Source organism: Leptonychotes weddellii, chromosome 11, assembly GCF_054177405.1.
Source record: "Leptonychotes weddellii isolate Sample4059 chromosome 11, ASM5417740v2, whole genome shotgun sequence".
In the NCBI taxonomy this organism is placed as follows: domain Eukaryota; kingdom Metazoa; phylum Chordata; class Mammalia; order Carnivora; family Phocidae; genus Leptonychotes; species Leptonychotes weddellii.
Genome location: NC_138379.1, coordinates 12,386,485 through 12,408,718, shown reverse-complemented (window position 1 = coordinate 12,408,718; position 22,234 = coordinate 12,386,485). Strand labels below are relative to the sequence as shown.

Genomic DNA, 22,234 nt, shown 5'->3' with positions numbered 1-22,234 from the left:
GTCCCCTGAGGAAACGGAGGAAGGGGGCTCCATCCACAGTCATCTCCAGCTTTGCTTCAGTAAAATTAGAAAGATCATGAGGTCCTTCACGGATTCTCACTTCCTCTGAGTGTAAAGGCAGCCTCAGGCGCCGGGGGGTGCTGCTTCCTCACAGCGCACGCCCGGGAAGGCAGGAAGGGGAGAGCGGAGTCCCACTGTGCTCCCCGAGCCATGCGGGTCGGCTTTCAGGAGCCCCTGGCTGAGAACTGCCCCGTCTGTCCGTCCTGGAGGCTGCTCCGGGCTGAAGCCCCAGGCAGCGGCATCCTCAGCGGGGAGTGCCTAGCTCTGACCTGGTGGCTTGTCCGCAGAAAGGGAGCCGCCCCAGCCGGCTGTGACAGTCCAGGGCCCGGCCCGGGGAAGGAAGGAATCCGGGACTGTCCCCCCGCCCGCCCCCACCCTCTCCTTGGCAGCACTGGGGCTCCCACCCACGTTGAGCCCTTCCAGGTGACAGGTACACGTGCAATCACAGGACTCAGCCTGCCCGGGGGAGGCAGTGAGGCCCCCGTTCACGAATGAGGAAGTTGGGGGAGTGTGGGTTCACTGCTGTGCCACGGTCAGGAGGTGAATGCCCTGACTGGTCAGGAGAGGGCAGAAGCAATGGCGAGCAGAGTCTGTCCCTGGCCGAGTCTGTCCCCGAACAGGGGACAGTAACCACAAGCCCTCGGAGGCTTTACTGGGAGCGCCTTGGGCAAGGGGTGGAAGTCAATGGGACTGCCAAGGGGATCACCCCTGCGAGCACTGGCACACTCTAGAAGGCAGCCTGGAGGCGACGGGAGTCCAGCGTTGGGAAGCTAGCCAGGAGCCGAGCCCTCCAGATGAGCTGGCTCTGTCAGCAGCTCACTGTGGGCCCGTCCAATCAGGGAGAGGGCGGAAAAGAGTGTGGAGGGGCTTTTGCTAGGGGGCAGGTAAGAGCTGACAGGATTCCGGAGACGCTCTTACTCTGGAAGGCATTCCAGGGCCCCCGAAAGCTGCTGCTAAGAGCACAGGGGAAAGCAGACGTGCTTTACTGTCCTGGGTTTAAATCCCAGCTATGCCACCTAAGAGCAATCCTGGCCCAGCTGCTCACACGCATCTAGGAAATGGGACTACCCCACTGGGGGCTACTGGAAGAACTAGATCCAGTTATGCACAAGATCCGCTGGGCACAGGGCCCAGAACAGGCCCTCAGTGAACCACACGAGGCCAGCTACAATGCAGGGGAGCTGGAAGGTTGGACGGACAGAGGACCAACGAGATCTTCGAGGAAACGGATAGGACGTGGGACCTGATGGGGAGCGGGGCTGACGGCGGAACTGGGGGGTGGGGGAGAACACACTGTGACCAAAGGTTAGGCCTAGAAGGGCTCTCAGTGCTCTTGCTCAAGGTTCATTTCTCAGCAGGAGGAAATGAGCCAAGAGAGCTAATGGGGACACGTGGAGAAACAGGAGGCTCAGGGGCCAGGAAACGGGAGGAATTTCAAGGAGCAGAGACACAGAGCCTGGCTTTACAGGGAAGCAAGGATGAGGGACCAAAATGCCAAAGGGGAAAGGCTGGCTTCTATTCAGGGCCTTGGTTCTGGAGCTGCAGGGCCCTGACTCTAAAGGGGAGGGGTGGGGCAGGGAGCAGGAAAGGGGGTGGGAGGGGCACGGTGGCGGATGGGGGGGCGGAAGACCCCAGGCAGCAGCCGTAGCACGCACCCATCCTTCCCGGAGGGCCTCGCCTGACGACTGCTTTGAGGCCCACAGTGGTTTCAGGGATTCCAGGCAGCAGCACGTGGGGAGGGAGCCTCCTGCAGAGGCCCCACTCTTCCTTCCAGCCAAGCCCCGGGAAAGGTGCAACAGACAGGTGGCAGGGACCTGCAACCATCTTTTATTATGGATTTTAACCAGCACCAGACCAGGGAGCAGGTGTGGCGGGCAACCTCCTAGGCGTAGTACTGCAGGTTGGCTTTCTTCTTGGCCTGCACCTCCAGGATGCCCTCCATGTAGTCCTCGTGCGTGAGTTCCGTGGCACCCCTGCGCAGTGCGATCATGCCCTGCACCCAGGACAGACAGGCTCTAGGGTGCCTTCCCGCACCCCTGGCCCGGCTCCTAGAGGCCTCGGCCTTCTGAGCCTCTCCCCCGCCCAGCAGTCTCCACCCGCCAAACGCCCCATCCTGTTTAGGGAAGGGGGGCAAGAAGGCATGAAGTAACCCACTCCCCTACGCCACCACTCACCGCCTCCACACACACGGCCTTGCACTGGGCCCCGTTGAAGTCATCCGTACAGCGGGCCAGCTCCTCGTAGTTCACATCGGGACTGGGGGGCCGGGGGGAAAGGGGGACAGACACCACAGGACTCAGTTACTTATGGTTATAGGGAGGGGCGGGAGAGGATATCTTCCCATACTCCCTCCCCACCAGGCAGCGAGGTCCACTCGTCCTGTGACGTCGGCAAATCCCTCCCTTCCCCGCTGTGCCTGTTCTCTTCTCAGTATGAGTTACAGAACAAAGAGCAGGTAAGTCAAAGCAGAGAACAGGCTATTTCTGTGTCTTTTGAGCTCTAGCCTTCTAGAAATCTGCACCTGTGATTCCAGGGACTGATTCAGCCTGGGGCAGGGGAGCAAGAGGATGGCTGTCTCCCTGAGGAAGTCCTGCATCAGCACAGTGCTGCCTTGGTCTCTTGCGCCGAGCCCTTCCCCAGACGCGCCACAACCCCATGAGGTCAGTGCCATTACCCCCAAGCACCAGACAAGGAAACTCAGGCTTCGATGGGTAATACCACCTGCTGGAGATCACACAGATCTGAATCCAAGTCCACCTGGCCCCTGGCTGGATTCCCCAGAGCCATGCTGGGGGAGTCAAGGAAACTGAGGGCCTCCAGCCTGTGCACCTTCAGACCACAGGGGAGGAAGAGGCAGGGCGATTCTAAGGAGCAGAGCACCCAGAATCAGGGCCTGGACCCAAGCAAGATTCTATCTCAGGCTTGGGGGAGAAACGGAGGCTGGCATGTGGAAGAGTTCTGTGTGAACAGGGAGGGGAGGAGGAGTGGGCGGAGACCTGGGGACACTCAGTACGAGAAAGACAACAGAGATGGCTCTGCTGCTGCCCCTTCAGATCTCAGCGCCTTGCTCATGTCCTTGCTCACCTGACGTTCATCTTGCGGGAGTGGATCTGCATGATTCTGGCCCGGGCCTCCTCGTTGGGCATGGGGAATTCAATCTTCCGGTCCAGACGGCCTGAGCGGAGCAGTGCGGGGTCCAGGATGTCCACCCTGTTGGTGGCTGCAATCACCTGAGCAAGGGGAGAAGCAGCAACGTGAACTGAGGAAGATGGGGCTCCCAGACAGACAACAGTCAAGGCCATGCCAAGCAGAGAGGCAGAGAGGCAGCCCAGGGTCCACATCAAACAACGGTGTTAAAGACAATCTCAATTCTAATTCTAGCTGCACTAGCTGGGTGACCGAGAAGGTGCCCTGCCCTCTAAGCTCCATTTTCTTCATCTGTGATGACAATACTCACCTTTACTTGGGTGTTGGGCTGGAACCCATCCAGTTGGTTCAGAAGCTCCAACATTGTCCTCTGCACCTCCCGGTCTCCGGCCTTCTCACTGTCAAAGCTGGGGCACACAAGAGGCCCGACACACTGATGAGGCCACAACTTGGGCAGAGCCTTCCCCTCCTCCAGCCACCAGAAATCTAACCCAACTATCCAGGGCAGGGAAAGGTCACGCTCAACTTGCGGCCCCCAGCCCAGGACTGACACAGAACAGGTGTCAGAGAGAGACTGGAGAGGCTCCTGGTATCAGCCAGGCTGAGGATAAAACAGTGAGCAAAACCAACCACTGCCTGGGCTATCCCCCAATGAATGTGCCACTGCAAACTGAGCTAAAGCTTAGAAATATGGGATCCAGACTTGGAGTGTAAAGGGGAGCCCAAACAGGCATCCCTGAGGAAGTATCTCTCACGGTGAGAACACACAGGCTAGGCAACCAACCACTAAAAAACAGGAAAAGTATATTCTAGAAAAGGAACAGGTGTAAACTCTCTCCCACCAGGGCCAGATGGACTTCGATCATAGAGCGGACCTATAAACCAAAGGGATGTTGGGGCATCTGGGTAGCACAGTCGGTTAAGCGTTCTACTCTTGGTTTCAGCTCAGGTCATAATCTCAGGGTCGTGAGGTCAAGTCCCGCCTCCTGCTCTGCACTCAGGGGTGGAGTCTGCTTGGGATTCTTTCCCTCTTCCTCTCCTTCCCCCTCTGCCCCTCCCCCACCTCAAGTGCATGTGCTCAATTGCTCTCTCAAATAAATGGCCTTAATAAATAAATAAAAATCTTTAAAAAATTAACTAAATGGATGCTGGGAAGAGGTGGGGGCGGGGACAGGTCCAGGATGAAGTGGAGGGGAACAGGGAAAGCCACACAGCAGACCAGGCAGGCCATGGTTAAGTCCAGCATTTATCCCAAGGAGCAACAGGGGCCCACAAAGGGTTTCAAGTAGGATGTCTGTGTGAGGGAGTGTGGGTGTATGTGAGGGAAGCAAGCAGGTATGAAAGGAACATGCAGGTAGCCGTGAGGAGAATGGATGGTCAGGGGAAAAAAGAAGCAAGGAAGCTAGTTCGAACAGAATTCAGGACGTAGAACCACAAGAGTAGAGTTGCCACTGTTCCAGGGGAAGGAGGGGACAGGGTGGGAAATAGTTGGAATTTAAAACAATCTCCTTGGTGGCACTCAGCACCACCCCCCTCTTTTTTTAGGATTTTATGTATTTGACAGAGAGAGACAGCGAGAGAGGGAACACAAGCGGGGAGAGTGGCAGAGGGAGAAGCAGGCTCCCTGCTGAGCAGGGAGTCCGACGTGGGGCTCGATCCCAGGACCCTGGGACCATGACCTGAGCCAAAGGCAGACGCTAAACGACTGAGCCACCCACGCACCCCCACTCAGCAACCTCTTACCGCTTAGTGCCAATGGCATCCAGCTCATCAATGAAGATAATGGATGGAGCTTTCTCCTTGGCCAGAGCAAAGGCATCCCGGACCAGCTTGGCACCATCCCCAATGAACATCTGCACCAGCTGGGGGCCAGCCAGCTTCAGGAAGGTAGCCTGTCGAAGGGGCACGGTGACAAGAGTCAGGCCAAAGGCACCAAGAGAGGTCCCTCTGAGCCTGCTTGGCAGAGCTTTAGCTTCTATCCATTTCTTCCTCATTCCCTTCCAAAGCACTCACCTTGGTCTGTGCGGCACAGGCCCGGGCCAGCAGGGTCTTCCCCGTACCTGGGGGGCCATACATCAACACTCCTTTTGGAGGCTGGATCCCCAAGTTCTCAAACTTCTCCTTGTGGTTCATTGGCAGGACAATGGCCTCCACCAGCTGCCAGGAAGAAGTCCTGGGTGAGGAGAGTGAAGCCTGGAGGGATCCTACCGCTTGACACTTAATGACTTCAACCCCATCCCGCAAACCTCCTAACGCCAATTCAGGGACATGGCCTCTCCTTCCCCTGCATCAGAAGGACACAGAATGCTCACTCCCACCAAGGCTGGCTACGGCCGCTCCAGGAACAGCAGGACATGGTAGAAAGGCACCAGGGTAAGAACCAGGAGCCTGAGTTCCAGTCCTGGCTCTGGTCCTAACCTTCTGTGACCCTCAAGACAAGTCATTTAGGGCGCCTGGGTGGCTCAGATGGTTAAGCGTCTGCCTTCGGCTCAGGTCATGATCCCAGGGTCCTGGGATCGAGTCCCGCATCGGGCTCTCTGCTCCTTGGGAGCCTGCTTCTCCCTCTGCCTCTCTCTCTCTCTGTCTCTCATGAATAAATAAATAAAAATCTTTAAAAAAAAAAAACAAGTCATTTAATCTCTGGACCTCAGTCTCCTAAACTGTTACACGGCACCCTCCTTACCTCCCTGGAATGCTATAAGAGGCATGTTGGCAGTAAGTGCTCTGGTCAATGAAGCAGAAAAACACAAAAGGTGGGCAATGCTATTAGCAGCCCGTGCCTCCCTCACCTCCTGAATCTGCTTGTCCAGGCCCCCGATGTCACTATATTGTTCTGTGGGCCTCTCATCCACCTCCATGGCCTTCACCCGAGAGTCATACTCTGTGGGCAGGGTCTCCAGGATCAGATAGGAATCTTTGTTCACACCCTGGGGACAGAGCACAAAGCCTTCAGATTTGTCCCAGCTCAAGACCTAACTAACTGGCTGGGTGGCAGGTGTCTGTAAAGTGAAAGGAAAATACAGGACTAGGGAAGACAAGAACCAAAGAGCAAGCTGATGAGCTCAGACTCCCCGGGCTGCTCTGCCAAGGTTCAGGGCCAACAGTGACCGGGGCCTGCGGCAGAGGCTCAGCTAGTCAGTGGGAGAAACCTCACTGGAAAAGCCCTGCCCAGGTTCAGGGACACCACTCACCACCAAATCTCCTGGCTTTAGCTTTTCAGCATCCACCAACCCAATCACAGGCAAGAAGTATGTCTGTAGGAAAAATTCTAGGTTGAATCTCAGTTACTGCCTTCAATAATAAAGCTCCCTAGTCCTGTCCCACCTCCACGCCTCACCCTCCTTAGTTCTATCCTTGAGCTAGCCTCACCTGTCGTGTAGAGGTTTTGATCACTGCACATTTACCCTTCCTCTGGGAATCCAGGTCAATATTGGCACCATCCTCTTCTTGGTCATTGGGATCAACATCTAGAAGCTGGGAAGGGAAAAAGCTCAGGTCAAGAGGCCCTGCTCAGCCCCCTCAACTCCTCAGAGACTAGCACTTCCCAGGTGAAAACAATCCACCCCCTTCCTCAGACTAGCCCCAGTCTCAGCAAAGGTGTGGCTGATAAGCCAGGGGACTGATAAGATCCCTTTAGGTGTTGCTTTTCTGTCCCCCAAGAGCTCTCTACCTCCCAAGTAAAGAGGAAACATGTGTGGCTTCTGAGGCCTTTTCAGGGTGTCTAGATGTGTATATATACCACCCTGGAAATGCCCACTAGGGAGGGGGCCCCAGGAGGTGTAGTTCTAACGTGCAACTTGGGCCTCAAAACTTTTCACCCACTCTTTTTCCAATGGCCCCATCGCAGGCTGCCTCCAAGCCTGGCTGACCCTTTTCTCTTCCCCTCCACATACACACACACCTCGATAACGTTGGACACAAGGTACGGCAGGGTCTTGTTCACTTTGATTTTCTCACTGTTCTCTTTGATCTTGTCCTTCATGGCTTGGAGTTCATGGGTAACTCGCAATACTTCACTCTTCATGATCTGGGATGAGGGCAAGTGGAAGCAAATGTTCAGCCTGGGCTCAGCTTATCCTAGGGCCCTGTAATTGGTGAGGCCCGGGCTGCCCAGGGGACCTTCCAACATCCATCCACTCAGCTCTAAAGCTCTCTGAAGGGTGAACCTGTGTCCACATCCAGCAGAGGGCAAAACAGGAAACCTCCTGAAGGTAGCTGTAGCAGAGGGAAAAGAGCAGGGCTCTGAATCAGGCAAATACAGGTTTTAGCTTCTGCTTCTTAATTAAGGGCTGGGTACTTCACCACAGTAAAAACCTGTTTACTCATCTGTAAAATGAGGACTTTCTGAAAGAAAGATTCTCAAGAGAAATATTTAAAGACCTCGCTGCAAAAGGCAGTCTGATGAATCCTTCTCTCAGGTCTGCCCTCCCGCCACCCTGTCCCTCTTCGTGTCCCTTTGAAGGCTTAGTTTTCTTTTCACTTTTTCTAATCCGTGGGCCCTACGTCTTCCTGGAAAGGCCGAGAACAACGTGAAAGACGCTGCTGGGATCTCCAGGGCTTGCCCTGTGGGGGCTTCGCTGCCCGCCACTGGGGCTGTGAGCCCACCTTGATCTCACTGTCCAGCAGCCGTGTGCGCTGGATAATCTCTTCTGTGGACATCTTGAGCACCTCCTCCCCGATTCCATCTTGCTGTTAAAAAAAACCAAAAAACAAAAAAAAAAAATTTTTTTTTTTTTTACTCGGGTCAAGGATTCCGCATCCTCAGCCCACTCACAGCCTCAGCTTCCCCGCCCATAAAACCAAAATGAAGGAGTCGAGACCCTTGCCCACATTCCAAGCGGCCCCGACCCCGGGACCAGGCCAGACCCTGACCCCCGCCCCCAACCACTTCCTACCCTCCCGCCAAAGGCGTCTTCCCGTTGGCCCCGGCTCCAAGACCCCCAACTCTCCCGGCGCACACCTCAGCCTCATCCCACACGGTCGCCATCTTCTCCTGCCGAGTCACTGGACTCTCGACTTTCGGCAGCAGATTCATATCCCGAAGGAGAAGACCGAAAATCAGACTGGACAGAAACTTCAGCCAGGATTAATACTATCTTTCTGAAGGCCTGCTCCTGCCTAGTGGCGGACCTCTCTCTCCAATTCCTGACTCTTGACCGAATTAGTTCCGGCCGCTACCGCCATAACGAATCTGCTTCTCCGATTCAAAAGACCAAGCCCGGGACACAGGATCCGCTCCCCCCGCCGCTCCTGAAACGTTACCACCCTCGTCCAGTTTAAGCCGGGAGCGACAGGTGGATGCGCTATTGGTCGGTGCGCGCAATGGGCGGAGCCTGGATGTAAAACCGGAAGGGGTGGGAGAAGCGATGGGAACCTCGAGGGCCCTTGGGAAATGTAGTCTTAATCTAGCCAGTAATTGAAAGGGTGCTTTGGAAGGAATGATTCGACCTCAGAATCTGGCGCAGCTAGGAATTAGGGGATTCGCGAGATGGCTCTGCTTCCCAAACCATAGGCAACATACGCCAGCCGTGTGCAGAGAGCCAAAAAAAGGCATGCCCAAGGTTACCAGAGAGAATCATTAACCAGTTTTAAAGAGAAATTGCTGCTGCTAACTTCTGAGCAGGCGCCACAGACCTGCCCACGTGGGCAGAGCTGAATGGACAACAGCCTCTACAATTAAAAACATTATGACTCACATCTGTAATCGTTTCTTGTCATCTCAAGGAGTAGGGCAGTTCTCTGGATCATATGAGACCTGTTTTTGTTGTATCTGTGTTCCTTGCTCTGGAGGATCTCTGCTTATGACTCTAAGGCGAGACCCAGGGCACCCCTAAAATGAACTTCATGTGAGCCACATGGCATATATTTTCAGTCAAGCCTTCACAAAGAACCCCTCAACTTGGTGGGAAACTGTCGAGTGGTTTTCTTGGAAGCAGTTGAAAGCAGAAATTTCTTTAAATAACAGCATTTGCTAAAGGTTAAGTGACTTGTCCAAGGTTGTTCAGTGACTGCGTGTGAGCACAGGAGCTGCTGACCCCAAATTCACACTTGTCAGAACTGCCTGACAGGAGTCAAGAAGACCAGTTGGGGAAGAAGCTGTCCTGTCCGTGCTGGCCCCAGCACACCGGCAAAAAGAGTCAGAATCGCTGGGCTCAGGTACCAACAGTTTATTTTTCTACAAAGAGCAAAGTACAAAGAGGCAGGGAGGGCAGTGGAGCCTGGACGAACAACAGGTGGGCGGGTCCTGGGCCCCAACAGGTTGGAGGAGGCCCTGGCGGCTGCCCCAGGAGTAAACAGGGTCCAAGGCAGGGCGAATCAGGGGCCCCCAGCATGATGATGGACAAGGAGCAGGGGGAAGTGAGGCAGAAGCCCAAGACTGCTGGTGGGACTCACACAAAGCCGGGCTTCATGGATGAGCGGCGGCAGTTGGGGCAGCTACGTGTCCCGTTTCTCTGCAGGCACCTTGGGAGGCAAAGGACTCTGTCCGTTCACTGAACCCAGGCTTCCATCCTGGGCCTGGGCTCTCTCTCCTCCCCTCCCCTCTGCAGGAGCTGGGACAGTGTCAAAGGGGAGGGTAGGGCTCCCAGCCTCCTCCCGGCGGCCCTGCTTGCCCTTAGCACTCTGTCCTGGGCTTTCCAGGAGGTCAGGAGTGAGGAGGTTGGCATGGACGCAGGTCTAGCCCTGGGTGTCTGAATCTCATGGCCTTTGAGAGGCCTCTCTGAATTCTCTTTGGGGGGAGTAATGATGGCCACCTCATAGGGCTACTGGGAGGATTCCATGAGTTATCACAGGGGAAGCTTCTAGAACACTCAGAACGCAGAGCGCGCTACATTCAGTGTTACTACTGTGGTTAGGGCAGCTGGGGCCCTAGCGTACCCCGAAGAGACCATGGGTGCCCCCTGCCCACCGGCCAGGAGCCCTCACCTGAGGTGGAAGATGTGGGAGCATGGCAGGGCCTGCAGCCGGCTGTTCCTCTCGCCTATGGACTCGCCACACAGGCCGCAGTAGAGCTCGGTCTCCTCCACACACTCGTGGAAGCGCACGACGTGGGCGCGCAGCTCGCGCTGCAGCCCCTTGCTGCGGTAGATGCTCTCGCTCAGGCAGTGCAGCTTGAGCTGGCTCAGCTGGGGCCAGCAGGGACCGGAGAGCAGGCGTGGGGGACAAGACCACGTCAGCACTGGTGAGCCTCCCTCCTTGCCCAGCCCGAGAAGCCGTCCCAGAGGGCCCACCGAGCAGTCAGGACACACACGGTCTGGTCCTGGCGGCGTTCTTGCGTCGCTGATGGGCCTAGGAAAACCGTCCCATCCTCTCTGGGCCTTGGCTTCTCCCCCACGCAGAATGGGGGGTGGTGGTGAGGTAGTTGGTGCTCACCCCTAGAACTAGCTGGGAACCCCATGTTTTTGAAGGATTTTATTGACCAGATCTGCTGCATTGACACCATAATGATTAATTTGCTCTCCTGTTTTTGTTAATTAAATACACACAACAGCTCATCAGCATTTCTGACCAACCTGAGATACTTGGGTAAAACTGAGTGGCTATAATCTATTTGGCATTTTAGTTGGGCTGTGCACTGGATTCCAGAGAAATTCGTATCTTCTAGAAGGCTTCAAGAAACACTGAGCCTATTGTCAACATTTAAAGGTTTGGATATAACTATTAAATTTGAGAGGCCACAGACACTATGGGAGGACCACGGGCTTTGGAGTTAAGACAGACCAGGTACAAAGTGTGGGTCCTGGAGCACCTCTCTGAGCCTCGCTTTCCTTACCTGTAAAATGGGGCTTGCAGTGCCCACCTTGCAGGGAGACAGTGAGGAGTGGGACCAATACCTAGAAGAACCTGTGTGTGCCCAGCTCTTAGTGAGTGGACCCACTGTTGGGAGATTTAATGACCATCAAGAAGCTCTGAGGAATTCTGATGTCCTCTGAGCTACAGAATTCTTGCCCTGCCCTCCAAAGTGCTCTGTGGGTGGAAGAGAAATAGCCAGGGTGTGGGAATGGGTGGGGGCAGCTCCTGGAGATCCAGAAGGGCTCAGGGCATGTGCAGGCTCAGGGAAGCCCTCTCCACACACCCGAGATCCCACCTTGGGCTCTTGACTCCAGACCCAGAAGACAGAATCAGGTCTGACCTTGTTCCCCACTTCCTCGGCCAGGTCCTGGGCTTTCTCGATGGCATCCAGAGCCTGGAAGGCAAGCACAGGCCAGGGCTGCAGGCAGAGCTGACCAAGGCCTTGGCTCACAGGAAAGGAAGGGGCTGGGAGGGGCGGGCCTGGGGAGGACATCATGGCTGGGCAGCTGCCCTGCGTGTGAAGGTAGCAAAAGGAGGCTGGAGCCCAGTCACAGAGCTGTGTGGTCAAGTTACCTGTTGCCTCAGTTTACTCAGATACAGAATGGGAAGAATATTCCTGTCTCATTGGGTGTTGTGAAATCGTGAAAGCCGTTAAAGCGTCCTGAGTTCCAACCCACCTCTGGCCCTTTACTAGTTGTGGGTCTGGGCACGTCGTGGGCCTTCTCTGAGTCTGGAAAATGGCTTGGAATGTACTCAGCTCATGGGATTCGGGTGAGGCTGATGTTAGACAAAATGTCTGAAAGAGTCCTGCCCAGGACCAGCCCCACAGAGTGTTGGCTGACCTACTGGCTCCAAATGGGAGCACCGGGGAGAACCGGGGGCTATCGGGAACAGCCCCATCTCACCTTGTCCAGCGCCTTCCTGGCTATCCAGCATTTGGCCACTCCCAGCAGCACCTGCACCTGCCCCAGGCGGTTTCCAATCTCCGTCATGATGCTCATGGCAGAGTCGTACCTGGGGAAGGCTGTCTGCACAGCCGGGGGGAGGGTGCAGTCAGACTGGACCAGACCTGCAAGCCCTCCCTCCGCACCCCAGGGGCCTTACCTCCAGGTCCCCGCGGCTCCGGTGGATGTCAGCAAAGCAGAGCAGGCAGAGGGCCTGCAGTGGCCGGTCCCCATGCTGCAGAGCAATCTTCATAGATTCCTGTGAAGGCAGGCGGGCAGCTCAGGCCTGCACACCTGCCCCCCCCCCCCACTGGGGTGTCATTACTCAGTGGGCCCCTCTGACAGGGCAGCCCAGGGATCGCCAACGTCCTCGGAGCCCAACAGACCTAGCACGGTGCCGAGGCCCCACACACGGAACCACTGAGGCCTCACCACACCCATCCAGTGGACAGAAGTGACTTGACCAAGGGCACCTGGCTAGTAAGTAGCGACGCCAGGATTTGAAGCCAGGTCAGTGGCACTCCAGAGACCGGCTTTCTTCCTACTGAAAGTGCCCCACAGAGAGTGTGTATGGGGGGAGGGCAGAGGGAAGTCCCTCCCCCTGAGAATGGACTGGAAGGGAGTGAGGTTTGGGGCAGGGCAGTGGGCAGAACAAACGCATCCTTCGGGGCACATGGAGAAGGGGGCCAAAGGCAAATCTTGGGGCCCTAAGTGGGTTGATGTGGGAGGAGGACACCCGAGCCCACGCCACCACCCTCCCCCTGCCCACCTTCCCCCCTGGCCCACCTCACAACACTCCATGGCGCTGCCCAGGTGGCCCAGCAGGCGATAGGCCACAGCCATGTGGTACTGGCTCATGGCCCGGTACTTGAGGCTCCAGCCTTTGCCATAGTCGCTAACGAGCTCTGCGGCCTTGCAGGGGAAGAACAGGGCTTTCTCGTAGTCCTGCGGGGGACACAGGGAGGAGGTGGGACAAGAAGGGGCCCACAGAATGGCCGGAGCTGCCCCTAAGTCAAGGGCTCCAGGGCCCCGCCGGTGTTCGCTCATTCATTCAGGTGTCCCAGGAAAGAGTGATCCAGGCAGAAGGAAGAGACGCTGAAAAGGTGTGGGCTCCGTGAACCTAGGAATTTTCATCGGGTTCGCGGATGCATCCCAAGAGCCTAGCACAGTTCTTGGCACTTAGTAGATGCATGGTGAATATTTGTTGAATGAAGGGATGAACGAGAAGGCAAGAAAATACAGTTGGCTTCTGTTCTCACTTCGTCCCAGTTGGGCCCCTTATCTTCAGAGACACACAAAAGGGGGGTACCAGGCCCCCCGCTAATGTTTGCCCCCCGGCACCCAGCAGCAGGCGCTCACCAAAGGCTCAGGGACTGGTTGCCAGCACAGTCTGCTCCAAAGAACATTGGAACAGACTCACTGAGGCAATGAAATCATTCCTTCATCCTTTCTTTCTCCTCAAACCTCCAAAAGCTCTTTCTACCTGTCTGTTATCAGCTAATGACCTTGCTTCATACTCCACAGGGAAAACAGAAGAGAGTCAGAGAGGACTACTGCCTTCTCCACCAAATCCTCGATATGGACCACTCTGCCTTCTTCCTGCCACTCTGGAGGAGGACTCCCTGCTCCTACAGATGGAAGTCCCTCCACGGGACTCGGGAACAAATCCCCTGGCTCTTTCTTCTTTTTTTAAAGAACTTTCTAAAAAAGCTTTTATTTATTTATTTGACACAGAGAGAGAGAGCACAAGCAGGTGGAGAGGGACAAGCAGACTCTCCACTGAGCAGGAAGCTCGATCCCAGGACCCTGGGATCATGGCCTGGGCTGAAGGCAGCCGCTGAACAGACTGAGCCACCCAGGTGCCCCCCGCCCCCATCTCTTTCCACTCAATCATTCCCATCGGCGTACAAATACATTCTGGCATTTCTTGCCTCATTAAAAAAAAAAAAATCAATTTCAAACAACCTTCTTTTGATCTCATGTCCCCTTCAGCTATAACCTCATTGCTCTGTTCTTTCTCATAGAAAATCTGCTTGATCTTTCACTTCATATCTAACAAGCATCTCCAAGTTAATATGAGACCAAAAGAGAACTCTCGATAACCCCAATAAAAACCTGTTCCTCACAAATTTTGTTGCATACTTTTTTTTTAAGGTTTTATTTATGTAAGTAATCTTTATGCCCAACATGGGGCAGGATCTCACGACCCTGAGATCAAGAGTTGCACCCTCCACCAACTGAGCCAGCCCAGTGCCCCTTGTGACGCACTTTTTTTTTTTAAGATTTTACTTATTTATCTGACAGAGAGAGAGAGAGAACAAGTAGGCAGAGAGACAGGCAGAGGGAGAGGGAGAAGCAGGCTCCCCGCCGAGCAGGGAGCCCGATGCGGGGCTCGATCCCAGTGTGACGCACTTTTTTTTTTTTTTTAAAGACTTTATTTATTTTTTAGAGAGCGAGCAAGAGAGAAACAGCATGAGAGGGGAGAGGGTCAGAGGGAGAAGCAGGCTCCCCGCTGAGCCGGGAGCCCGATGTGGGACTCGATCCCAGGACTCTGGGATCATGACCTGAGCCGAAGGCAGACGCTTAACCATCTGAGCCACCCAGGCGCCCCAGTGTGACGCACTTTTTAAATTTGAAGCCATGTAAATGTTCTACAGCTTCAAAATTTTTTTATTTTTTTAAAACCCTAAAAATAGAAAATGGAAATAAATGACCCTAACTGCATATCATCATATTAATATAATTAATTAATTATAAGTTTAATTATAGAATTAGTATAATGTAATAATATACTATTAAAATATAATGCTATAAGATATTATTACATTATAATGTATTATATTGCATTATAGTAATATAACCACATAGAAAAATATAATTATTTCAAATGACCTTGGAATGTATGTCCTTGGGCAGTTCATCCATAGCGGGATATTTGATAAAGACAAAAGAACAAAAGGCAAAGAAATCTTAAACTTCCTTCAGTTGTCTTTTTTTTTTTAAGTAATATTGGTATTGTCTTTGGAAAGTATTTTGTAGAATAAAATAAATGTGTAATTATGTTGCTAAAAGCCAACATTTTCAGTCTAAGAGAAAAGAGAATCAAGATTAAAATAAATTAAGGAAAATCCTGAAACATTAGATTTGAATTGCAAATATTAGCATAAACTTCAGTTGTCTTGGCAACTAAAAAGATTTAGAAGTCATCACAACTCTCAGTAGCAATGAGCACCTTGAGAACCCACATTTGGTCTTTAATAAAATTTCCCACCAAAAAGAGCCCAGAGAAATGGCTGATTGCAGGTCCGGGGCAGGGAATATACAAATGGAGCCTGGGACAGTTTAATCATTGCAGAAAACAAGAACACTTTCCGTGTTTAAATGAAGTCTCTCCAAAGGGACACAGGAGACTTATTGAAGGAATTCCATTAACTGAAGTTAAGATAATTTGAGCATCACAAAGCACAATATTGCAATTAACTGAAGAAGACCGAATACTTAAAAAAAAAAAAAATCCAGGATTTCATAACGGTACTCCAAAAGAAGAAAGCAAACCAGGTAAGTATGATCATTGGAGGCCGCTATGACTTCAACTCCTCATCATCAAAGTGGGAACTAAAGGAAAGGAAAAAGTACCCCGTTTTTTCTGTAGGAACTGCATTTCAGAGGCGCCAACCAGCCCCATTTGACGGGCGAGCGTTCTTCCTTAGAGAAAATTCCAGCCAACAACTGTAGAAGGAAAGGTAGAACTTGGAAATCGCCATTTCCTTACAGTCGAAATAAGAGAACTGATTCGGGCAACAAGCATCACTGGATGCTAAATCCATTATGGAAACTGTGGCCGCGGAACTGAATTTTCACAGGGGGCCGGAGCGCCACGCCCCCCAAGTTCACCTGCTGGTCAGGGAAGGAAAAAACACTAACCCTGAAACCGAGGGATGGGGTTGTCGCCCCCTCTATCGGATGTGATGAAGCAGGCAGCAGCGCCTACATAATCTTCTCACCAAAAAGGTGTGACCGAGTCTTCCCTGATCACTAAGTTCCAGTTCGCTGGGAGCAAAGCGGGCGGGGGGTGGGGGTGGGGGGACCAGTCACGTGACTCCTTGCGGGAGCAATGGGACATGAGATGAAACCTGTTACAGGGCAATCAGTCTGCCTTGTTAGATAAATCCTGGAAAATAAAGGGGACGGGAGAAATCTACTGAAAGAGACTTTAGGAGACATAATGCCCACTGCTCATGTGCCTCATGTCTGTGTTCCAATTTATAGAAGCCGAGGGTAGAGGCGTGTTTTCAAGATAAGCAGAGAAATTCAAGAGATAATTGTGATTATGTAAGAAAGTGTCCTTATATAAGAAAATGTCTTTTTTTTTTTCTTTCAGAGATGCATACTGAACTACTTCGGGGTAAAATATCATGATGTCTATAATTTCATGTCACAACACTTCAGTTAAAATATGTAAATCAAATATGGCATAATATTAATAATTGTTCAATCTAGGTGGTGGGGATATGGAGGTTCAGTATATTATTCTTTCGATTTTCCTGTACGGTTAATTGTCTTCAGAATAAAGAAGGTTTTAAAACACCCTATCCCTCTCCCATCTAGCGAGTCTCACTGAGTGGGTTCTTCCTATGTGTGGTTGCTGCAAACAAAATCCTCGGTGTCGTCCTGGATGACTCTCATTTCCTCGCATCCCACCTCTGATTCATCAGCATTTATACACCCATTTACCCCAAGATTTTATTAAGCATCTACTGTGTGCCGGGCATCAACATCCCCCATGGGCCAAGCACAGCCTGGATGCCTAGGGGGTCCCAGGAGAACAAACACTCGACCAGCCGTCGGTCACCGGCTCCATCAGTTCAAACTGATCTGCCTTCTCCCCTGCCCCCGTACCTCTTGGTTCTCACCACCTCCTACCCCCTTTCACACACCTGCTGCGGCCATGCTGGCCTCCACCGTCCCTGGAACAGGTCAGCTATGCCCCCCTCCTCACCCAGGGCAGGGGTTTGCTTTAGCTGTTGTCTCTTTTTCAAGCTCTTGCCAGATTTCTGCATGGCTCACCCTCTCCTGTGCTTCCAATCATCAGACTGATAACACCTCTATGAGGCCTTCCAATCACCTGATTTGAAATTGCAACACCCCATCCTTGGCACTTCCCACCCCCTTTTCCCGCTTTCCTTTCTCCTAAGCACTTTCTAGCACGCTATGTGATTGACTTACTGATTGTGTTTATTTGACTCTTACTAGAATGCAAGCTTCACAAGGCCACGGGCTTTGCTGTTGTTTTCCCTGCCTCCCAAGCCCACGGAGCAGGGCATAAAGAGTCAATAAATACTTGATGAATGAGTCCTTACAACCGTGCTGGAAGGTGGGCCCTACCCTCCCTCATTTTATAGATGTACCTACCAAGGTTCGGAGACGAGAGGTGCCAAGACCACATAGCAAACACAGGGCAGTACGGGTTCATGGCCAGTCCTCAGAAGGAGCCTCCCATTTCCCCAGGAAGGCAGACAGACCAGGGTTTGAATTCTGGCCCTGCCCTTCCTGGTAAGTCTCTACCTTCCTGGGGGAGTCTTCCCTCTCAGACTCTCCTACATGAGAGGACTGAGCAAGGTCCTGAATGAGGAGTGCGGCTCGCGAGAGGGTGTCAGGGGACCCGAGCCCTCCCCCACCCGCCCCCGGGGCCCCGGCCCACCTTGACCTGGGCATAGAAGCTGCCCAGGCTGCAGCAGACACGGCACTCGAGCATGGCATCGTCATTGTTGTGGGCATAGCGCAGGGCCTTCTCGAAGCTCTCCAGGGCCTTCTGGAAGAGGCTGAGGCCCAGGAAGGCATTGCCCATGCTCAGGCTGACCTGGCCTCCGAGCTGGGCGCCTGCCCTGGTGCCGGGCAGGCCGAGGCAGGTCTTGCAGTAGGAGATGGTCTTGTGGAACTCACAGAGCTTCTCGTTGCTGCGTGCCAGGTTCAGGTAGCTCTCCAGAAGGAAGTCGGCATCCTCCAGCTCCCGAGCGGTGTCGATCTGCACCACAGCGAACTGCCCGGAGGGTCAGGGCAGTGCGGTCAGCCTGGACTCTGAGCCTCGGACCCGGGCCTCCTCCCTGCCTCGCAGCCGAGGCCTCGGACCCAGAGCTTCCAGCCAAGGCCTCAGATGAGTTCTCTGCTCCCCAGCCATAGGCTAGAAGCGTCAGACCTGGAGCCACGCTCGGACCCATAGCCTTCACCTTTCGACCCCAGCCTACCCGCACCACCCACCCACCCACCCAGCCCCAAAGCTGGAGCTCACGCCCCCTCAGGCTCCGACTCAGCACCCCAAACAGGAAGGCTGGAACCTAGCTTCCGAGACCCGGCCTGGAGATTCTCGAACCCTGAAGGTGAGAAGCTCTGTCTCGGTCTCAGAGCAAAGTTCAAGGCCACAAGGGCCTTCGACCGGACTCAGAGCCCCAGCGGGGCTGGGCTGCTAGCCTGTGGGACATGGGGGTGTCTGAGGAGGCGGGAGGGTCCGAAGCCCGGGGGTGGCCAGCCCGGGCCCACCTTTAGCATCTCCTTGTAGCGGCCCATCTCCGAGTGCGCAGTGACCAGACAGCCCAGCACGCGAAAGCGCCCCACGAGGTCCGCGCTCTTCTCCAGCACCTTCATCCACACGTGCAGCGCCTTCTCCGTCTGGTTAGACTGGTACAGCTGGAGCCCCTTCTCGATCTGCTGCTTCGTCTGGTCCTGCCCCATCCTTCCAGAGCCCTGCGCCGCTTGAGGACGGAGAGACCCCGGTGGCTCTGGGCTTCTAGGCATTCATGGTGGGGACCCCAGGGTCAGCTGCCCACGGAGCCCCAGGAAGGAGAGCAGTGCCAGGCAGGAGCCGAGCAGGGCCTGGATGGAGAGCGGGCGCCACCCTGGGAACAAAGCTGGTCCGGCCACCGGCCGCAGCTGTCCCTGCCAGTTGGGGCCACGTGGCCGCTGAGGAATGTCAGCCACACTGTCACGCGGGCCTCTGCCGCCCCCACCCCCAAGCTGGGAGGCGGCTTCCCAAGGATGCAGGCACCCTGCTCCCCGGGCACCCCCTTTGGTGGCTCTTCAGCACCTCTAACACTGGCCCCGACCTCCCTTGGCAGTGTGGGCCCTCCTGGCAGCCTGGCCAAGGAGCCGCCCCCAGGGACGGGCTGAGGGCCTGGAGGAAGCAGGGAGGAAGTGAAGCAGGTGGCCAGCCCTGAGCCCTGCCTCTCCCCATCACAACCCTCCCCCTAGACCTACCCTCCCCCAGGCTCTGTGTCTGGGATTCGCTGGGCACCGGGCACCGAGGGCTCTTACCCATGCGCATGCCCACACCATTCCCGACATCTCGTCCTAGCTCACAGTATGACCCAAGCCAAGTCATTCACCTCTCTGTGCCTCAGCTTCCTCATCTGTCAAATGAGGATAACAATAGGCTAATAAACCCTGACTCAGAGGGCTGTTTGAGGCAGCATCGGGTAGTAGGGAACAGCACGGACCCTGGAGCCGGGCTGACTCTGCTGTTAGCTGTGTGGGCCGTGTGACTTTGGGCAAGAGCGTACTGCTACCTACCGCAGTGGATTGTTAGAACTAAGGACTTACTAGCTGAAGAGGACGTAGAACAGCAAGAGGTCATCCCGAGCTGGGTCCGACTGCTCCACGGCCCACTGCCCACCAGGGACAGGAGTTGACCCCTGGAGGGTTAAGAAGTGTCCTAATTCCAACCCCTATCCCAGTTTGAAAGGGTCCCAAAAAATGCGCTTTAATGCCAGACACTGTGGAGAAGGGCGAAGTCTTATGCAGGGAGCAGACTCCTGAAATATGGGGGCTCCTAGTGTTGAGAGGCCCTAGGGAATGGGGCCCCAACTCCACCAGCTCGTCTCCCCCCGTTTTTCTCCTTCCTCTCTGTACACCAGGCTCCTTCTTGCCCCAGGGCAAAGTTCATCTTTTCAGAGTGGACAGAGTTTTTAGTACATTCACAAATTTGTACATTGATCACCACTAATTCCAGGACATTTTCACCATGTCAAAAAGAAGCCCCATACTGATGAGCAGTCACTGCATTCCTCCCGTTACAGTTGAATTGGTGTCCTCTTTGAATCATACGTTGAATTCTCTTTTTAAAGATTCTTTTTATTTATTTGAGACAGAGAGAGAGAGAGACAATGCATGGAGGAAGGGGCAGAGGGAGAAGCAGACTCCCCAATAACCAGGGAGCCCGACGCAGGGCTCCATCCCAAGACTCCAAGATCATCACCTGAGCCGAAGGCAGATGCTTAACTGACTGAGCCACCCAAGTGCCCCAATTCTTTTTTTATTTTTTAAAGATTTATTTAGTGGAGTGCCTGTGTGGCTCAGGCGGTTAAGCGTCTGCCTTCGGCTCAGGTCATGATCTCAGGGTCCTGGGATCGAGCCCCGCATTGGACTCCCCACTCAGCGGAGAGTCTGCTTCTCCCTCTCTCCCTGCCTCTCCCCAGTTTGTGCTCTCTTGCGCTCTCTCTCAAATGAATAAATAAAAATCTTTAAAAGAAAAAGATTTTTTTAGTTATTTGAGAGAGAGAGAGAGAGTACAAGAGAGTGTGCACACATGAACCCAGGGGAGGGGCAGAGGAAGAGGGAGAGAATCTCAAGCAGACTCCCTGCTAAACACGCAGCCCAGTGCACAGGGCCCCATCTCACAATCCTGAGATCATGACCTGAGCCGAAATCAAGAGTCAGACGCTTAACTGACTGAGCCACCCAAGCTCATATGTTGAATTCCTTTTTGTTTTTGTTTTTAAATCCTCAGAGACTCCTCTGAGTGTGTGTATGTGTATATATGTGTGTTTGTGTGTATGTACATATATATACACACATATATGTATTTTAAGATTTTATTTATCTGACAGAGAGAGCACAAGCAGGGGGAGTGGCAGGCAGAGGGCGGGGGAGGAGCAGGCTCCCCGCTGACGTGGGGCTTGATCTCAGGACCCTGGAATCGCGACCTGAGCTGACAGCAGATGCTTAACTGACTGAGGAACCCAGGCTCATATGTTGACTTCTTAACCCCCAGATGGGATGTACTTGGAGACACCGTCTCTAAAGAGGTCAAGTGAGGTCATTAGGGTGGGTGCTAATCCAGTATGACTAGTGTCATGCGATCAGGACACAGACACACAACGTAAAACCAAGTGAAGCCATAGGAAAAGGACAAGCCTTCTACAAGCCCAGGAGAGAGGCCTTGGAAGGAATCCACCCTCTCGACCCCTTGATCTCTGACTTCCGGCCTCTGGAACCGTGAGAAAACAAATTTCTATTGTTTCAGCCACTCAGTGTGTGGTACTTTGTTTTGTTTTTTAGGTTTATTTATTTATACAATCTCTAACCCAACGTGGGGCTCAAACTCACAACCCCGAGATCAAGAGCCACACACTCCACTGAGCGAGCCAGGCGCCCTGCTGGTACCTTGTGATGGCAGCCCGAGCAAACTCATACACCCCGCAGCCCCCATCTACTTTCCATGGAATTGTCTATACTGGACATTTCACATAAATGCAATCATTCAGTAAATACGTGGCCTTTGGTGACTGGCTTCTTTCACTTGGCATCGTTTTCAAGGTTCATCCATACTGTAAATCAGTACGTCATTCCTTTTTATGGCTGAATAGTATTCATTGTAGGGATCTATTTTATTTAGCCATTCATTAGCTGGTGGACATTTGGGGTTTGTTTCACTTTTTTGGCTGTAGAGAGTAACAGTGCTATGAACATTCATGTACAAATCTTCCTACTTTCATTTTTGTTGTGTTCAGCTTCTGAGGAATTGCCAAGCTGTTTGCCCCAGGGCCTTTGTATGTCTTGATTCTTTTCCTCCTCCCTACCCCAACATTCTGCCCAGTGACATTCTAGTTAGGGTGAGCCAGCTTAGTATACTCTCATGGAGAATTACATTCCATTCTGATACAAGACTTTTCTCTACAATTTTATAGTCATCAATAGGTTGTTTGCTTAACATCGGTTTCCCCTACTCAAATGTGTGGGCAGTGACCGTCTCAGCCACCACTGACTATCTCCAGAGCAAGGCCGGGCACACAGGGGTTACTCAATACACGTGCTGAACGAATGAATGGGAAAAGGGGGAGGAACAAAAGTCTAATTTTGAAATTTAAAGCGCACTGTTGCAGGCTTCCCAGCCGATCTGCGATGACCTCCTGCCCCAGCCCCGGGCAGGGATGGCTTCCTGTTTATTGTGAGCAAAGCAGGTCCAGAGAGGGGCAATCTGGAGCAGGGGGCACATCGCCAGCTCAGGCGTCAAGGGTCAG

The 22,234-nt window shown here is 53.5% G+C and overlaps 2 protein-coding genes across 3 annotated transcripts; both read right to left on the bottom strand.

Annotated features, from left to right (window-relative positions):
• Window positions 1-1,864: 1,864 nt before the first annotated feature.
• On the bottom strand, window positions 1,865-8,461 carry PSMC3 (proteasome 26S subunit, ATPase 3). 2 transcript variants are annotated; one of them, XM_081798111.1, is made up of 12 exons: window positions 8,168-8,458; window positions 7,813-7,896; window positions 7,109-7,234; window positions 6,577-6,681; window positions 6,399-6,461; window positions 5,997-6,134; window positions 5,221-5,364; window positions 4,951-5,099; window positions 3,518-3,614; window positions 3,145-3,290; window positions 2,235-2,316; window positions 1,865-2,053 (listed from the first exon to the last, which is right to left on the bottom strand). In XM_081798111.1, exons 1-12 carry the CDS (start codon window positions 8,240-8,242, stop codon window positions 1,943-1,945), a joined length of 1,320 nt encoding a protein of 439 aa, XP_081654237.1. In that variant the 5' UTR covers window positions 8,243-8,458; the 3' UTR covers window positions 1,865-1,942. The 2 variants fall into 2 exon arrangements, with proteins under 2 accessions (XP_081654237.1, XP_081654238.1); XM_081798112.1 differs by lacking the exon at window positions 5,997-6,134 and having other exon boundaries at window positions 8,168-8,461.
• Window positions 8,462-9,359: 898 nt separating this feature from the next.
• RAPSN (receptor associated protein of the synapse) lies at window positions 9,360-19,097 on the bottom strand. The gene is made up of 8 exons (XM_081798110.1): window positions 18,480-19,097; window positions 17,644-17,982; window positions 12,729-12,887; window positions 12,103-12,201; window positions 11,904-12,026; window positions 11,339-11,392; window positions 10,132-10,331; window positions 9,360-9,669 (listed from the first exon to the last, which is right to left on the bottom strand). Exons 1-8 carry the CDS (start codon window positions 18,732-18,734, stop codon window positions 9,597-9,599), a joined length of 1,302 nt encoding a protein of 433 aa, XP_081654236.1. The 5' UTR covers window positions 18,735-19,097; the 3' UTR covers window positions 9,360-9,596.
• Between the last annotated feature and the right edge of the window lie 3,137 nt (window positions 19,098-22,234).

What these genes read in the sequence shown, in the direction of transcription:
- RAPSN (XM_081798110.1), bottom strand. Translation starts at nt 18,734, where the DNA reads ATGCCTAGAAGCCCAGAGCCACCGGGGTCTCTCCGTCCTCAAGCGGCG. An exon ending in GCTACAAGGAGATGCTAAAG is followed by an intron (nt 17,983 to 18,479) that starts GTGGGCCCGGGC and finishes CCCTCCGGGCAG; the next exon opens with TTCGCTGTGGTGCAGATCGA. An exon ending in CCAGGAAGGCGCTGGACAAG is followed by an intron (nt 11,393 to 11,903) that starts GTGAGATGGGGC and finishes CTTGCCTTCCAG; the next exon opens with GCTCTGGATGCCATCGAGAA.
- PSMC3 (XM_081798111.1), bottom strand. Translation starts at nt 8,242, where the DNA reads ATGAATCTGCTGCCGAAAGTCGAGAGTCCAGTGACTCGGCAGGAGAAG. An exon ending in CCGTGTGGGATGAGGCTGAG is followed by an intron (nt 7,897 to 8,167) that starts GTGTGCGCCGGG and finishes TTTTTTTAACAG; the next exon opens with CAAGATGGAATCGGGGAGGA. An exon ending in TGCTGGACAGTGAGATCAAG is followed by an intron (nt 7,235 to 7,812) that starts GTGGGCTCACAG and finishes CCCTCATCCCAG; the next exon opens with ATCATGAAGAGTGAAGTATT.